General features: G+C 45.4%; 2 protein-coding genes across 2 annotated transcripts; both read left to right on the top strand.

Annotated features, from left to right (window-relative positions):
* Positions 1-2,049: 2,049 nt before the first annotated feature.
* On the top strand, positions 2,050-6,033 carry ndufa2 (NADH:ubiquinone oxidoreductase subunit A2). The gene is made up of 3 exons (XM_015034320.1): positions 2,050-2,304; positions 5,680-5,786; positions 5,862-6,033. The coding sequence occupies exons 1-3, from the start codon at positions 2,201-2,203 to the stop codon at positions 5,951-5,953; spliced, it is 303 nt and encodes a 100-aa protein (XP_014889806.1). The 5' UTR covers positions 2,050-2,200; the 3' UTR covers positions 5,954-6,033.
* Positions 6,034-6,932: 899 nt separating this feature from the next.
* On the top strand, positions 6,933-12,005 carry ik (IK cytokine). The gene is made up of 19 exons (XM_015034317.1): positions 6,933-7,129; positions 8,154-8,220; positions 8,295-8,387; positions 8,476-8,535; positions 8,631-8,798; positions 8,888-9,002; positions 9,076-9,146; positions 9,222-9,268; positions 9,958-10,121; positions 10,200-10,308; positions 10,373-10,412; positions 10,482-10,639; positions 10,716-10,797; positions 10,888-10,974; positions 11,079-11,136; positions 11,211-11,299; positions 11,373-11,481; positions 11,560-11,594; positions 11,822-12,005. The coding sequence occupies exons 1-19, from the start codon at positions 7,120-7,122 to the stop codon at positions 11,847-11,849; spliced, it is 1,590 nt and encodes a 529-aa protein (XP_014889803.1). The 5' UTR covers positions 6,933-7,119; the 3' UTR covers positions 11,850-12,005.
* Positions 12,006-12,248: the final 243 nt, after the last annotated feature.

Raw genomic sequence — 12,248 nt, 5'->3', positions numbered from 1 at the left:
CCCACCATTATTAGAACAATGGTTCAGTCCAAAGTGAAGGAAGAGCAACATTTGCGCTGCTGAATGAAGTGAGGAGCTAGCTGTTAGCTGTGGCTCTTCAGCACTATCAAAAAATACCCTTGGGTAAATAAATACTGAAAGCAAAAACCGCTGCTCAATAGGAAGAAACACATTGACAATAAAACAATCAGTCCACAGTTCGTTATTTCATTACTTTGAATGATGACAAAACTGCCACCTTAAGCCTTGGAAATCAAAGCTAGCTAAACTGATACATTGCTTTCATAGACTTAGCTCCTTTTTCTGTCGAAGGTAGCCAATATTTCAATTATATTTAGCTCTTAACTCTTACTTTAATAAGAAGAATTTGAAACAGGAGGGAGGGACTGAGCGTTAGCACTAGAGCAGGGGAACTATTGCAGCTGACAGTAAAAAAAATAAAATAAAGTATGCCTTCAACGTAGAGCCTTTAATACCACAAAATAAAATCTGAATATTTTTCTAGAAAACTTTGGTGCTGACCTTTAAGTTTGCTATACTTCCCAAATATTCATTTCCTACATATTTAGAGGTCATAACATGAAAAAAAGAATAAATAAATAAAAGTTTAAAGCCACTCAAGTTATAATTTAAATAACACATGACTTGTATTGAGAACCACTGCAATAAATCAATATTTATGAGGAATTTTATTAAGTGGAGTTACTTATTACAACTTGTTTTTATTTAGAGCCTTAAGTTTTTGTAAAGGTGTAGCAGAGATTAGATCTGTGATACTGAACCAAACTCATATCTAAACATCATTTGAATCTTAGTTGTACTTCTATGGATCTCAGCAGGCTGTTTACTGAGAAAAACACTTTTGTTATTCATTGCTACTTACTAGTCATTTTTGATGGTGCAGCTTGAACAAAAAATTTGAACGACATTTTACTGTAACTTTGCTGGCCCCCCCAAAATTGCTCTTGAAAAATTACCCTGTTTATGGTCCCCTCCAATAATGAGATGGGACCTACGCCCTTGGCTCTGACCTCTGGCCTCTGGCCTTGGAGCAGGTGCTGACTTTAACCCAAATCACCAGGTTCTTGTCCCATCTCAGGTCCTGGTGTTGCCATGGTCAGTGTTTCCTGGGCGGGTTCTCCGGCAGCCAAACATGCAGGTTCTGGAAAGCGCTGATCCAGAACCGCTCCCTGCTTCCAGAACCACCTGATGCCAGTCAGTGAATCAGCCACCAACTGAGACAGGAAGCAGGGAAGGGCTAAAGCAAGCAGGGCAGGAGGACCAGGGATCAGGGAACATGCAGATCCTGGAGGAGCAGGATCTGCATGTTCCCTGGTCCCTGAGTAGATCCTGCTCCTCCAGGAGCTACATGTTCTAGTTCTGGTTCTGTTTCCAGACCAGAACCATGCCCAGGAATTAGCCTGGCCCTGCATAATGAGGCGGTTCTGATTTGGTTTTCCGGTCCCGCCCCCTGGTGGGCGACTTTTAAACAACACGTTTAACTGATTAGCTTAGGCGGTTACGTGGTCTTTGAAAGCTTTGCCTGTTCGGAGCCCGGTCTGTCAGCGCGGTTCTGATTCAGATGGATCAGATCTGTTTTTTTCTGGATGAAGAAATAAAACCATGATTATCTTCAGCACATATTTCAGATCTTATTTTTATTACTTTCAGTATTTTTCACTGATTTGATATCAGCCATATTTTCTCTCAGCTCTGATTCTGGTATTTTGATCTGCTAAATGACTTTTCTGGATAATGACCTGAATATGTTTCTGTTAGATATAAAGCTTTCAAACGATAAAGAGACAGAATCAGAATGTTCTAATTATCATAAAATAGTCATTGACATCACTTTTTTCCCCCCATTAATCATAACAAATCCTCAATTTTAACAGCTGTACGCTTCTTTTTACTGTGTGATAAAGAACTATCAGGTGAGCGCCCTCTGGCGGCCAGTTTATCTGTGATCCAACTTTTCAGTTTGCTATCTTTAGTAGCTTAAATATTTTCAGTTTAATGTCAGGTATAGCTGTACAGTGTTGCAATTTGACTTCCTGTGAAACGTTGTGTGTTTATTTGCGCAGCCTGATCCTGTCAGGACAAATCCAGGGAGAAACACGAACATATGTGGAGCCTGTCAGGATTCACCCGGGGCTGAAACAACTCACAGCTCGTCCTTGACAGACGAGAAGAAGCCAAGATGGCGGCCGCCGCAGCGAGAAGCCTGAGCTCCAATTTGGCTAAAAACCTCAGAGAGATTCGCCTCCACCTCTGCCAGAGCTCAGCAGCCAGCCAGGGTGCCAGGTGAGTGGAGAGCCAGGGCGGCCGGGGCCGGGGAGGTACTCCGGTTCATACCAAGGCTAACAGCTGCTGACCAGAGCTAGCTCATGCTAACTGATGCTCACCGAGGCTCACAGGCGGTACCTTCTCCCTCGTTCTGATTATTAATCGCAGTGTTGACCCGGGTTGTTCTCCACCTACCGCATCCTGCAGCCCAGAGACGAGATGAACTGAACAAGAACTTTCCGGGTCCTCTGAACAGCAGATTCCGCTGAGGTCCAGTTTATTGGAGGTTCTGTCCCGGTCTGTCAATCCCAGAAGAGTGACCAACTGTTAGTGGGTCAATGGTTCTGCTGATTGGGTCACTGAGCTGAAGAGAACCGGGTCCAGTTCAGAACTACTGCAGCTCCAGAGTCACACCCTGTGACTGGTTGCAGTCCTCTGCTCACCTGGACCAGGTGTCTCTGTCCTTGTGGTGTGTTTGGGTGTTAATTGGTTTCCTAGGACTCCAACAAAGCAATCGCTGACCATCAGTCTATCTGGTTATCACCTGGTTATTATCTCCAGGTGCTGGTCAAAACATTAGATTATCATGAAAAAGTTTATTTAAATCAGTAATTTTTTTTCAAAAAGTAAAATTTATATATTTTGTTTCTCACAACTAATGAAAACTCCAAATTCAGTATCTCAGAAAATTAGACTATTGCGGAAAGTTTAAATACTGAAGACCCCTGATGCTACACTCTAATCAGCTAATTAACTCTAAACACCTGCATATCTGACCAGACAGTTGTCTAAAAGATGGCCTTTGACACCTTGCACAAGAGGGCAAGACACAAAGGTCATTGCTAAAGAGGCTGGCTGTGCACTGAGCTCTGAGTTCAAACACATTCATAGGGAAGGAAACGATGTGGTAGAAAAAATGGACAATCAGGATAACAGCACCCTAGAGAGGATTGTGAAACAAAACCCATTTAAGATTCACAAAGAGTGGACAGAAAGCTGGAGTCGGTGCTTCAAGAACCACCAGGCACAGATAGACATGGGTTGCAGCTGTTGCATTCCTGGTGTCAAACCTGAACCAGAGATGGCATCAGAAACATCTCACCTGGGCTGAGGACAAACAGGACTGGACTTCTGCTGAATGGTCCAAGGTTATGTTCTCTGATTAAAGTAAATTTTGCATTTCCTTTGGAAATCACGGTCCCAGAGTCTGGAGGAAGAGAGGAGAGGCAGAATCCATATTGCTTGAGGTCCAGTCAAAGTTTCCACACTCAGTAATGGTTTGGGTGCCATGTCATCTGCTGGTGTTGGTCCACTGTGTTTTCTGAGGTCAAAGGCAATGCAGCCATCTACCAGGAAGCTTTAGAGATCTTCCTGATGCTCACCAACTTTATGCAGATTTAATTTTCCAACATGACTTGGCACCTGCACAGAGTGCCAAAGCTACCAGTACCTGGTCTAAGGACCACAGTGCCCCTGTTCTTCATTGGCCAGCAAAGTCTCCTGACCTTAACTCCATAGAAAATCTGTGGTGTATTGTGAAGAGGAAGATGTGTTACTCCAGACCCAACAATTCAGAAGAGCTGAAGGTCACCATCAGGTCAACCTGGGCTCCCATAACACCTGAGCAGTGCCACAGACTGATCAACTCTATTGCTGCAGTAATCTGGGCAAAAGGAGCCCCAACTAAGTACTGAGTGCTGAACATGCTTATGCTTTTCATGTTGATACTTTCAGTGGGCCAACATTTCTAAAAATGCTTTTTTTTATATTGGTCTTAAGTAATATTAAAATTTTCCGAGATACTGAATTTGGAGCTTTCATTAGTCATGAGTTTTAATCATCAACATTAAAAGAAAAAAAACATTTTGTGTTGTGTGTAACATTTGTTACACACAACATCAGTCTGTTGTGTGTAACGAATGAATATAAAATACAAGTTTCACTTTTTGAAAGGAATTACTGATTTAACTTTTTCATGACAATCAAATTTTTCAACCAGCACCTGTAGGTGATAATTACCTAGATCAAATCATTATCTCACCTGGTTATGTAGATATTGTCTTGTATTTACTTGGTTATTACCTAAGAATGAATGAATGATAATAATAACCCATGAGGGAAATTCACATGGTTATTACCATGTGAATTTTTTATTATCTAGTTATTACCTGGATATTATCTGATTAATACCTGGTTACTTGGTTATCTAGTTATTCTGTAGTTATCAACTGGTCTTTATCTAGAATACTCTGCAGAGGAGAGCCCACTTGTCCTGCAGGACCCACCCTAATGGATTCATCCTGGATTTATTTGGATGCATGATAACAGGATTTCTGTTATTTGGAGTTGGCGTATATTGGTATATCGATAAATTTGTGATGGACTGATTTGAACTAGTGAACACTTAGACTGACATGCTGTGGGACAGAGACACAAATTGGATGTGATTATTTCGCAGGCAAACTTTAGATGCTAAAACTCACTAGCGGCATGGAATCCATCTTAGAGAAGTTGCTAGTTTCGGCCCGATGGGAACGACCACGCTAATTTGGATGATTGAAAATAAGAGATGTACCAGTTGAGACTTTAGGGGGGATGGAAATTTTAAGTTTGCCCAATCTAAAGACAATAGTTTATTCTGAATCTGGCTCCCTGTGGCCTTGGCTGGCTGACTATCTTAAATCTCCTGGAGTTTATCTAAACAAGCCTCTCTTTCCTATCTCCTCCCCCCCTTCTGAATGACAACCATGGAGTCATATGGCAGCACTTAAGGACTCCCTCTGAGATAATACCACCTTATCATAAACTGTTTTTGCATAGGAGAGCAGGCTGCACAAAATTCATGGTCAAACTGCACACACATCTCATGTTACAGATACATTTCTGTGATGTCACTGCCTTTGCTGGCCATGTCTTCTATGTTACTACTTGTACTATCGTTCCCTGATGTGTTGGTTCTTGCCCCGTCTGTTTATTTGTCTAGTTTATTGCTTTTAGAAATTGTGGAGTACTCTTTATTTAGACCAGTATTATACTTTTTAGATTATTATGCAGAGAAACTCCTATTAGTTTTTCCAGGGAAACTCCTTCTAGCTTATAAATGATAAATTATGGAGTATTTATAATTATCTTGCAACCCAGAAAAGGAATTAGAACAAACTTAGAATTCAGAACAGGAACATTTAGTTTTCTTCTTTTGCTCTTTCCTTTGGTTTGTTATTTTTGTTTGCATTTCCTTCTATTTCATGTAAAGTATTTTGAACTACCTTGTTGCTGAAAATGTGCTAAATAAAATGACCTTACCTTGCATTACTGGTTATTACCTGGTTATCACCTGGCTACAGACCCCCTGGTTGCCATGGCGCCCCTTGATGGTTGTGTTTGGTGTTTCAGGGACTTTGTGGAGCAGAACTATGTGGGCCTGAAGAAGGCCAACCCAGACCTTCCCATTCTGATTCGAGAGTGTTCTGGAGTCCAGGCCCGGCTCTGGGCCCGATATGGTGAGTAGGCGAGGATCTGCGGCGGTCTCACTCTGCTGCATTAAGCTCAACCTGACCTGATGTGTTTGTGCTCAGATTTTGGGAAGGAGAGGAGCGTCTCGGTGGACAACATGTCAGCTGAGCAGGTGGCCGCCACCCTTAAGACTCTGGCCCAGTCCAAACATTAAGCCCCGCACCCTCAGAGCCAGCTCTACTTTCTCTATTTTCTCTGTAAATGTGTTGATATGAATAAAGACTCTTGACTCCACAGCTGCGTGTTTACTGGGAGGACTGGGAGGAGTGGTCTGGATGGCTCATGTTGAACGGGTCAGAACCAGAACATCTCAGATTCACTCTATGATTTCATAAAATATTTTAAACATAAAAAGCAAATAATTTTACAGCATCTACTTTCTAAGATTGTTTGTTTTACAGAAATAAAATTCTTTCAGATCCTAAGTTTATTCATAAATCACCCAAATAAGGAAAAATGTTGTGTTTTCTCTAAGTCAGATTTTAATCTCTGATTCACAGTTGACCTCCATCTGTGTGAATGAGACCGACAGCTTCACTCCACACTTTATAGATTTTATCCTAAAACTCATCCAGAAATTCATAAGGTAGAACAAGATAGATCAATTTAAACCTGCATCTCAGTTTTTAAGCAGGAAAATTAGGAGATTTTTTGCTTGTTTGTTTGGCACATTGTCCACACAAAAGATCTGAATATGGTTCTGCTTTGCTTTCAGCATAATAAAACATATAATACATAAAGATTATGTACATAAAAAGAGCCAAAAAAATACATGTACTTTCTTTGTTTAGTTGCTTTATGTTATGGTTATTGTAGCTGAACGTCAGAGGTCGTTTATTATATAATTGAGAGAACTGAAGCTGCTGCTTCAGTTCTCTCCAGCTGGTCCTGGAGAACCTTCATCAGAAGAGGCTGCAGTGACTTATCCAGCCTGCAGGGGGCGGTGTTACCCTGCCCAGCCTGACGAGAAGAAAGCCCTAAACTGAAATTTAAAATAAATTAAATTTTTACATAATCAGTGTCAGATCTTAGCCTTTTATTTTCTTTCATTATTTTATTTAGTTTAATCATTTTCATAGTTCTAGCTTCTGTGCCCCATTATGCGCTGCTTTAATCCTCCTCTTGGGGTCGCTGTCTGAATGAAACGGCAGGAAGTGACGCCATTGCGCCTCTACACAGCTTCAGACAAACACAACAAACAGTCGCAGAGAAAAACAGCTTCAACCGACAGAGAAACAATTAAACACTGAGACTTATACCGTCCCACAGCCGGGATAAATCTCCTGTCAGCCCGGAGCAGAGGACCAGAAGCCCGCAGAGATGCCTGAGAGTGAGTCTGTTAGCATGCTAACTGTCGGTTAGATAGCGTAGCATCCTGTAAGACTGATATCTAGCTAAAACCAAATCTCTATATAATATAGCAGTATGTCAGTTATGATTATGAATTAAACTCTATAATCCCAGAAACATCTCTGGTTGTTTCAGAATGTGTCCTTTAATTTCAAAAAGACTGTTAGCTCAGACCATCACCAGACTCGGCTCTTCTATCGCCGGTTTGAAGTATTTTTGCTGTTCAGTTTCTCCTCTTCGCTGCTTTTAAGCTCTTTATCTGGAAGATTAAAACTGAGGACTCGTTGATACTATCGGCACAATTCTCATCATTTGTAGAGTAAATTAGACCTGATAAAATCAGATTACAGTGGCTGGTTCCGTGCAGACCAGATGAACCGGATTTCTGATCATGATGTGGAACCTCCAGATGTTGTCCAGATGTTTCCTCATCGGTCTGGCTTTAGGTCTGGCACCCAGGACCCGGCTGAGGCGGCCCGGGTTCCTTCTGGAGACTCCAGGAAATTTTCCTTCTCTTTGTGAAACATGAGAGAATGTAATGGAGGTTGATAAGCTGAGCGCCTCCGCTACAAGAAATAATGGTGCAAATATTTACCCTACATGATTTTTTTGCACATTTTACAAGCACAATGTATTTTATTTAGGTTTTACTCACATTTTATGTAACAAACCAACACCAGGCAGCAGAAACAAGGCTTGCATTTTCTTTTAAATAAAAACCTCAAATGTGGGGCAAATACTTGTATTCACATTTACTCAAAAATATACACTGATAAAACATTTGAAAGTCATGGATCATTTTCCATCATTTTTCTGAGGGAAAATTCTGACCTCACCTGTCTTCTGCTATGTAGAGCTAGCAGACGCCTCAGTCAAAGGTTAAAGGTTTGTCCTGGGACTGGGGGTCATGTTTGTTCCTCAGCTTCAGCTTCCCGTTATTTGGAGGTAAATGTGTAGCGCCCCCTGCTGTCCGCCTGCTGCCTAACATATTGTCTGTGTTGCAGCTGAGAGCTACTCCAACCCTCTGGCCCCCGAGGGCCACGAAGTGGATGACCACCGCTCTGCCGCGCAGTGAGTGCTGCTCACATACACACTACAACACACATCGTCACTGCTCCTGCTGAACTCTGTGTGTCTGTCCTCAGGTCCAAACTGACCAACGATGACTTCAGGAAGTTGCTGATGACACCTCGGGCTACGCCTGCCTCGGCTCCACCCACTAAGTCCAGACATCATGAGTGAGTTGGCTCAGAAACCAGGCAGAGGTCAAAGGTAGACTGTTTCTGCTGCACCCCTGCTGACAGGAGCCGTGTGTTTATTTCCCAGAATGCCGAGGGACTACAACGAGGACGAGGACCCCGCGGCCAGGAGGAGGAAGAAGAAGAGGTCAGAGGTCACGTTCCGGGCGGGTCAGAGTCGGTCCATCTGTCCTCAGCCATCCTCAGCTGTCCCCTGTGTGTCCCCTGTCTGTCCCCCTGCAGCTATTACGCCAAGCTGCGGCAGCAGGAGATGGAGCGGGAGAGAGAGCTGGCTGAGAAGTACCGGGATCGAGCCCGAGAGCGCCGCGACGGCGTCAACAAGGACTACGAGGAGACCGAGCTCATCAGCACCACGGCCAACTACCGGGCCGTCGGACCCACTGCCGAGGCGTGAGTACTGCTGCTGCTCCTGATCCAGGTCCAGGTTCAGGTTCTGGTTCTGGTCTCTACATGTAAACCCGGCGTCTCATGTGATCCAGGGACAAGTCTGCAGCAGAGAAGCGCCGGCAGCTGATCCAGGAGTCCAAGTTCTTGGGTGGTGACATGGAGCACACTCACTTGGTGAAAGGTCTGGACTTCGCTCTGCTGCAGAAGGTCAGGCTGGATCTAAAGGGTCAGGGGTCAGGGAGGGTCTGGTGGGTCGGCTCTGAATGTGTGTGTCTTCCAGGTGAGAGCTGAGATCACCAGCAAAGAGAAAGAGGAGGAGGATATGATGGAGAAGGTCCAGAAGGAGACCAAGTAAGACCAGCGAGTCCTGCACGGCTAGAGCGGGTCAGAACCGGTTCTGATTCACTCTGCTCTGTGTTTGAACAGGAAGGACGTAGAGCCAGAGGAGAAGATCGAGTTCAAGACTCGACTGGGTGAGTCCCCGGTACCAAGGACATGTTCAGAGTTCAACCCAGGAGTCCAACTGATGCTAGGCGACCCAGTTGCTGGGAGCAGTCAAAACCGTTGCTAGGTGGTCAACCCTGTTGCTAGGGGGGGTCAAACCCGTGGCTATGTGGTTGACCTTGTTGCTAGATGTAGACCTGTAAACCTTCCAGAGACTGTGATTGGTTGTTTGTCTTGTGTAATGGCAGTTGGTAACAGTTTTATGCAGCATTGGCGCCTCCTGCTGGTGAGGTCCACATGTCCGTTAACTCTGTCCTGGTAGCTGTGACTTCCTGAGGCTCAGATGACGTAGCAGGTCAGATCTTGGCTCTGATTGGCTGAAACATGAAACAAAGTAAAACAATAAACCCAATGCTCCGCCCCTCTACTCCAACTGGGTAGAGGGGCCTCTTTACTCAAACTGAAGCTCCGCTCCTTTACTGTTAACATCAGCAGTAGCTGTGAAGGCCTGACATGCTGCAGGAATCAGGGAAAATTCAGAGAGAAATCGTTCTGTAGTTGTAAGAGTTTTTTTCCCCAAATGGTGCTGTTAGCACCATGTAGTTCACAGTAGTTGCCTTTAGCCTCATGCTAAAAGCAGCTGTTGTTAGCGTCATGCTAAAAGTAGCTACCGTAAGCCTCATGTCCATCCTGAAGCCGTTGTCCTGGGCATCCCCAGGCAGGAACATCTACCGCGTGGCGTTCCGGTCGGGCGTCCAGGAGAGGAATGAGCTGTTCCTGCCCGGCAGGATGGCTTACGTGGTCGACCTGGACGACGAGTTCACCGACACCGACATCCCCACCACCCTGATCCGCAGCAAGGCCGACTGCCCAAGCATGGAGGTCAGACACGTCCCCATGGAAACACTGCTGTCCCTCTGTCTCCCTCTGTGTCCTCACGCTGTCCTCTTGCTGTCCCAGGCTCAGACGACTCTCACCACCAACGACATCGTGATCTCCAAGCTGACCCAGATCCTGTCCTATCTGAGACAGGGGACACGCCACAAGAAGATGAAGAAGAAGGATAAAGGTTGGACTCACTTGCAACCTGTGTCCCCTGGACTCGTCCTCATCCTAACGTGTCTCTGTTTCAGGTAAACTGGACGACAAGCGAGCTCCTGAAGCTGATCTCAGGTAGGTTGTCCTCCGCCGTCTCTGTCCCCACGCCCGGCTGTCCGAGTAACGCCTCCACTCCTCTTTCAGCATCTTTGACGACATCGGGGACTACATCCCGCCTGCCACGTCTAAACCCAAAGACAAAGAGCGCCACCGGGTACGAGACGAGGACAGCAAGAGCAGAAGACACGCCTACTTTGAGAAACCGCGCGTAGACGAACACCCACTGATGGATGTAGACACGGGTAGGTGTCCCACACTCTGACCCGGACTGACCAGCTGATGGGTAACCTGTCCATCTGTCTGTTCCCCGTCCTCCAGGTCCTGGGTCGATCAAAGACCAGATCAAGATGATCAATGAGAAGTTTGGAACAGCAGCCAACCAGTGGCAGAACCAGGAACCATATCCTTCTTTACTGTTATTTCCTGTCTGACCTTGATCCGGTTCTGAACGGTACCATGAGTCCAGTTGTCAGCCTTAACTGGTGTTTACTGGTTCCCAGAGGAGGGACTCCAGTAAGGAGCAGCTGGGAGATTTCTTTGGAGGATCCAACTCCTACGCAGAGTGTTACCCGGCAACGTGAGACACACACACACACAGACACTCTCGCACACATGCTTACCCAGGTGTGTCCTGACCTGAGGACCAGCCGCTGTCCCCTCTGATCAGGTATGTCTCCACAGGATGGACGACCTGGCAGTGGACAGCGATGAGGAGGTGGACTATAGCAAGATGGACCAGGTAGGTGGTTCTCCCAGCATGCCTTGCTGCTGGCGTCATGGGGTCAGAGGTGAATGTCTGTGGTTCTGTTCCAGGGGAACAAGAAGGGTCCGCTGGGCCGCTGGGACTTCGACACCCAGGAGGAGTACTCTGATTACATGAACAACAAGGAGGCACTGCCCAAGTACGCCGGCTGTTCCCTCAACGCTGACTGGCAGGTGCCAGGCTGCTGCTGACGCTGACATTTGTCCCCACAGGGCCGCCTTCCAGTACGGCATCAAGATGTCTGAAGGCAGGAAGACACGTCGATTCAAGGAGACCAATGAGAAGGCAGAGCTGGACCGCCAATGGAAGAAGATCAGCGCGGTGAGTCTGATGAAGGCTAGTGACTGGCTGAAGCTCCTCCCCTCTGCTTTGGAAGCTAAACTCTCTGTTCTGATGCAGATCATCGAGAAGAGGAAGAAGATGGAGGCTGATGGGTAACTACTTCCTGTTTACTGCTTCCTGTTTGGTTCTTGTTTACTGATACTTGTTGATGCATTCCCATTTTCAACTTCCTGTTTTCCACTTTTTGTTTTCTCCTTCCTGCTTTACACTTCCTGCTTCCTCCTTCCTGTAAGGAAGGAGGAAGCAGGAAGTTTGTCAAACTAGTTTGACAAAGTTTGGTGGTTATCGTCTGTAAAACATGATCCGGTTGTTTTTCCAGCGTCGATGTCAAGAGACCAAAGTACTGAAGACCTGCTGAGGTTCTGCTTTCTGACCCGTACCGACCTGTTGCTAGGAACTTTAAACACAGTCTGTTGTCATGGAAACAAGATTTATCCTGATTATTGTATCTGTTGTTATTGATCAGTTGTTGTGATTTCCCAATAAAAAACCATCAGATCCCAGTTTGTCTCACTGGTTTGATGTTCTGGATCTTCCAGGCTTCTGTAGTAGGAGATTGGGATGAGGGATGGACTGAGGAAGGTTCTGCTTCTGGTTCTGGTCTCCAGCGATCCTGAGGCGAGTCCACTGTGGGCCGGTCAGCAGAACTTGGACTCTCTTTCTAAGGTTGTGGAGGTCCAATAGAACCATTTTCAACCAGTTCTCTGATGGTTCTGGGCTGGTTCTGAATGAAGTGTAGTACCTGA

The sequence above is a fragment of the Poecilia latipinna genome, unplaced genomic scaffold (assembly GCF_001443285.1).
Source record: "Poecilia latipinna isolate Pla-1442-1.1 unplaced genomic scaffold, P_latipinna-1.0 Scaffold294, whole genome shotgun sequence".
Classification (NCBI taxonomy): domain Eukaryota; kingdom Metazoa; phylum Chordata; class Actinopteri; order Cyprinodontiformes; family Poeciliidae; genus Poecilia; species Poecilia latipinna.
This window is presented reverse-complemented; position numbering and strand designations above follow the sequence as displayed.